This window comes from Monocercomonoides exilis (genome assembly GCF_001643675.1).
Source record: "Monocercomonoides exilis strain PA203 chromosome Unknown scaffold51-639645, whole genome shotgun sequence".
Classification (NCBI taxonomy): Eukaryota; Preaxostyla; order Oxymonadida; family Polymastigidae; genus Monocercomonoides; species Monocercomonoides exilis.
In genome coordinates this window covers 2,501-7,405 of record NW_027150596.1, presented here as the reverse complement: position 1 = coordinate 7,405, position 4,905 = coordinate 2,501, and the positions used below count along the sequence as shown (strand labels likewise).

The following is a 4,905-nucleotide window of genomic DNA, read 5'->3' as shown; positions in this document are numbered from 1 at the left end:
AAAACAAAGAAAATTCGGTTAATAAGGGAAATTGACTGGAAAAGGCCTAGGGCAGCGCGCAGCGCGTTCCTTCCGGCTCGAGAGCATGGGGAGCGCCTTGCAACGCTCTCCCATCACACTCTCTTGCATTGTCACATCACTTGGTGAAGTTTTGAGAAATATTTCATTGATATTTTTGGGTGGGAAGGCTTTTTCCCTCTGAGAAGGCCCTCTCACCCGAAATATCACTCAACACCAATTATTCTCAATACTTCTTTTTCGACAAAAATTACAAAATTTGTGTAAATAGCCCCCTGGCTCCTGTGGCCTGCTGTGCAGGCCACACCACTCACCGCGCCCTCCCCGCCCCGCAAAAAAAAAACAAAGAAAATTCGGTTAATAAGGGAAATTGACTGGAAAAGGCCTAGGGCAGCGCGCAGCGCGTTCCTTCCGGCTCGGAGAGCATGGGGAGCGCCTTGCAACGCTCTCCCATCACACTCTCTTGCATTGTCACATCACTTGGTGAAGTTTTGAGAAATATTTCATTGATATTTTTGGGTGGGAAGGCTTTTTCCCTCTGAGAAGGCCCTCTCACCCGAAATATCACTCAACACCAATTATTCTCAATACTTCTTTTTCGACAAAAATTACAAAATTTGTGTAAATAGCCCCCTGGCTCCTGTGGCCTGCTGTGCAGGCCACACCACTCACCGCGCCCTCCCCGCCCCGCAAAAAAAAAACAAAGAAAATTCGGTTAATAAGGGAAATTGACTGGAAAAGGCCTAGGGCAGCGCGCAGCGCGTTCCTTCCGGCTCGTCGAGAGTGGGGAGCGCCTTGCAACGCTCTCCCATCACACTCTCTTGCATTGTCACATCACTTGGTGAAGTTTTGAGAAATATTTCATTGATATTTTTGGGTGGGAAGGCTTTTTCCCTCTGAGAAGGCCCTCTCACCCGAAATATCACTCAACACCAATTATTCTCAATACTTCTTTTTCGACAAAAATTACAAAATTTGTGTAAATAGCCCCCTGGCTCCTGTGGCCTGCACAGCAGGCCACACCACTCACCGCGCCCTCCCCGCCCCGCAAAAAAAAAACAAAGAAAATTCGGTTAATAAGGGAAATTGACTGGAAAAGGCCTAGGGCAGCGCGCAGCGCGTTCCTTCCGGCTCGTCGAGAGTGGGGAGCGCCTTGCAACGCTCTCCCATCACACTCTCTTGCATTGTCACATCACTTGGTGAAGTTTTGAGAAATATTTCATTGATATTTTTGGGTGGGAAGGCTTTTTCCCTCTGAGAAGGCCCTCTCACCCGAAATATCACTCAACACCAATTATTCTCAATACTTCTTTTTCGACAAAAATTACAAAATTAGGTTAGGGTTAGGGTTAGGGTTAGGTTAGGTTAGGTTAGGGTTAGGGGACCAACTGTGCATTATGGGAGATATGAAGGTTGATGTATTTTGTCAACTGACAATTATGCATACTTTTAGTATCAAAAATTTGGATTTTCTAGTAGCTAACCACAAAAGTTCAACTTTTGTAGGAGGTCCTAGGAAAAGTGTATTTTTCTGTGTTTTGATACCAAAAGTGTTATATTATTTTAGAAAGTCAAGGTTGCTTATTGATTGTTTGCAACCATTAAAGTGATATAAAGAAGTTCATATAGCATCAGGATCAAACTAACCATGGAATTTTGCCTTTATTTCAAATCATTAAATGAGTGAAAATACGTGTATTTTGTGGGTCATCAATGTTGTTGCAACCAAACAATTTCAATGTTATTATTCATTTGTCATGACGAAATGAATGATTGTTTGTAAGAGTGATAATTGAATCAACAGAACCTTTGAATATCATTCAGTCAAACTTTGTGATTTTTTAGTGAAAATGACTGATGTTGTTTGAAACGAAAAATGTTTTGCAACCCAAGAAAAGATGATTGATGATGTTTATACTGGTAATATTTTGACTTTGGAAGAAAATGAAGCCCAATTATATCGTAGGCATATCAGTTTTTAATATGTTTGTGAGTTTTATTTCATCGAGAACCATTAAAATTCTATCAGTTTATTGAACATTTGTTATGTTGGCTGAAATCAATAGAAATATTGAAATCAAAATATTTGAGACATATTTCTAAATAACCTCCAAATATTCCTTCTATCTTTTCGAAGTTTTGTTAATAGTTATTATACTCATTGGAAAAATAGAATTAGTGAAACCTAAGAATATAACTATTTTGAATATCATTGTGACAAAAATTTTCATAATTGAGTGAATTTTGTCATCCGAACCTTTGAAAATTTCTGAATATGAATGTGAACGGAGATTTTTTTTTCAAGTTAATTATTTATTTGAAAAGTTTTTTTTGAAGAAAAAGCAACCCAAGAAAACATGCAATTTGTTCGAAAAAAAGAATTTAATTAATTTGGATTATTTATTTTCATCTGAAAATTTATGAAAAATATCAATGCGTTATTGAAAAACATTCAATAAACCTCAATAAAATCGAATAATATCAAGAGTGAAAAATATCAAAAATATTGGTCGTTTGATGAAAGATTAACATCAATTTCATCTGACCTTTGATATTTCTTTCTAAATAAAAAAGATAAAAAACAAAAAGAAATAAAAAGGTAATTAACTGGGTATAACTTGGCGAAGCCAAATAAAAATACAATATTTCGGAAAACAATGACTATATAGAAAAAATCAAAAACCAATAAAAATTCAAATCAAAAGGTAATAAAAAAGTTTATTTTTCATCATCATAATTAATTTCAATTTTTCTTTCTTTTGTATTTCTTTTTTTCATTTCTTTTTTCAAACTGATTTTTTCCTCAATTTCTTCAGTTTCTTCATCATCAGAATCTTCAGAATCTTCAGAATCATCATCTTCATCATCTTCAATATCATCTTTCAAAATCGTCTTTCTTCTCTTCATCTTTTTCTTAGTCATGCTATCATCTTTCCATCCTTCAATAACCCCCAAATTTCTGAGTCTGTCTCGACAATCACGAGGCAACCTCCCAGGCAACTCTGCAGCCATCTCAACGAACCTTTTCTTTTCAAAGTTCATCTCTAACAATTTTGTATCTTCTTCATCAGTCCAAGGTATTCTTTTTCTGTGACCCTTATCATCAACATCCCTGTGCAAAGAGTGCTCATAAGGGCAGGGCTTCTTTCTATGATACTTTCTAATCTCTTTTGTTCCATCCACCTCATCTTCAACAAACCTAAGTAATTCATCAACAATATCATCAATATTTTCACATTTTTCATAGACTCTCTCATTGACATGGCGAATTCCAACATCAGCACGAACATTATTCACTGTCGAAAAGCGAGTCTGTGGATTGTTATAGTTTTTATGTTTAGTGTAAATTTCACTTGCTTCCTTTTCCAACTCCTCTTCACTCACAACGTATCGAGTTAAAGCATTCTTCCAAGCTCTTTGCTTGTATTGCCTTCTCTTCTCTTTGGTTTTTCCTCTGAAGTTGAAGTCACTTTCTCTACATTGATTCTATCTTTGAATGTTCTGCGAACCATCTGAATTGCTGTTCTCTCACAGATGTTATGTTCAATTTCATGGTTGAAGTTGATGTTGTGAAATGTCTCAGGGTTGACAAGAGACATGTCGATGACTTCATTCTCAATTTTCGTTTTGATAACTCGAGAAGAAACGATGGAGGCAGTGATTGCAGGCTTTGCATATCTGTTCTGAACCTTCGAATTTGGAACCCAGCCAGCAATGGCAGCTGTGTACATATAGGCAGAATCCCTTGCATGAGCATCAACACCAGAAGCCAAGATCGCAGAACACATAAACCCACTTCTGAATGAATGAAAGGAGAAGAGATCGTGTGGGTACCCAGCAGCTTGAGCACGACGACGAAGACGTTGTGACATCGCATCCCGTGTTAAATTCCACAACTTTCGTTTTTTCATTTCATCAGATAAAACCCAGGTTAGGTTAGGGTTAGGGTTAGGTTAGGTTAGGTTAGGTTAGGGTTAGGGTTAGGTTAGGGTTAGGTTAGGTTAGGTTAGGGTTAGGGTTAGGGTTAGGGTTAGGGTTAGGGTTAGGGTTAGGTTAGGTTAGGGGTTAGGGTTAGGGTTAGGGTTAGGGTTAGGGTTAGGTTAGGGGTTAGGGTTAGGGTTAGGGTTAGGGTTAGGGTTAGGGTTAGGGTTAGGGGTTAGGGGTTAGGGTTAGGGTTAGGGTTAGGGTTAGGGTTAGGGTTAGGGTTAGGGTTAGGGTTAGGGTTAGGGTTAGGGTTAGGGTTAGGGTTAGGGTTCAAACTAGGTTAGGGTTAGGGTTAGGGTTAGGGTTAGGGTTAGGGTTAGGGTTAGGGTTAGGGTTAGGGTTAGGTTAGGGTTAGGGTTAGGGTTAGGGTTAGGTTAGGGTTAGGGTTAGGGTTAGGGTTAGGGTTAGGGTTAGGGTTAGGGTTAGGGTTAGGGTTAGGTTAGGGTTAGGGTTAGGGTTAGGGTTAGGGTTAGGGTTAGGGTTAGGGTTAGGGTTAGGGTTAGGGTTAGGGTTAGGGTTAGGGTTAGGGTTAGGTTAGGGTTAGGGTTAGGGTTAGGGTTAGGGTTAGGGTTAGGGTTAGGGTTAGGGTTAGGGTTAGGGTTAGGTTAGGGTTAGGGTTAGGGTTAGGGTTAGGGTTAGGGTTAGGGTTAGGGTTAGGGTTAGGGTTAGGTTAGGGTTAGGGTTAGGGTTAGGGTTAGGTTAGGGTTAGGGTTAGGGTTAGGGTTAGGGTTAGGGTTAGGGTTAGGGTTAGGGTTAGGGTTAGGGTTAGGGTTAGGGTTAGGGTTAGGTTAGGGTTAGGTTAGGGTTAGGGTTAGGGTTAGGGTTAGGGTTAGGGTTAGGGTTAGGGTTAGGGTTAGGGTTAGGGTTAGGGTTAGGGTTAGGGTTAGGGTTAGGGTTAGGGTT

At 39.6% G+C, this 4,905-nt stretch overlaps 1 protein-coding gene across 1 annotated transcript; it reads right to left on the bottom strand.

Annotated features, from left to right (window-relative positions):
* Nucleotides 1–3,413: 3,413 nt before the first annotated feature.
* On the bottom strand, nucleotides 3,414–3,929 carry MONOS_18173 (uncharacterized protein; the record flags this gene model as incomplete). The annotated part of the gene is made up of 1 exon (XM_067871166.1): nucleotides 3,414–3,929. The coding sequence occupies one exon, from the start codon at nucleotides 3,927–3,929 to the stop codon at nucleotides 3,414–3,416; it is 516 nt and encodes a 171-aa protein (XP_067720718.1).
* Between the last annotated feature and the right edge of the window lie 976 nt (nucleotides 3,930–4,905).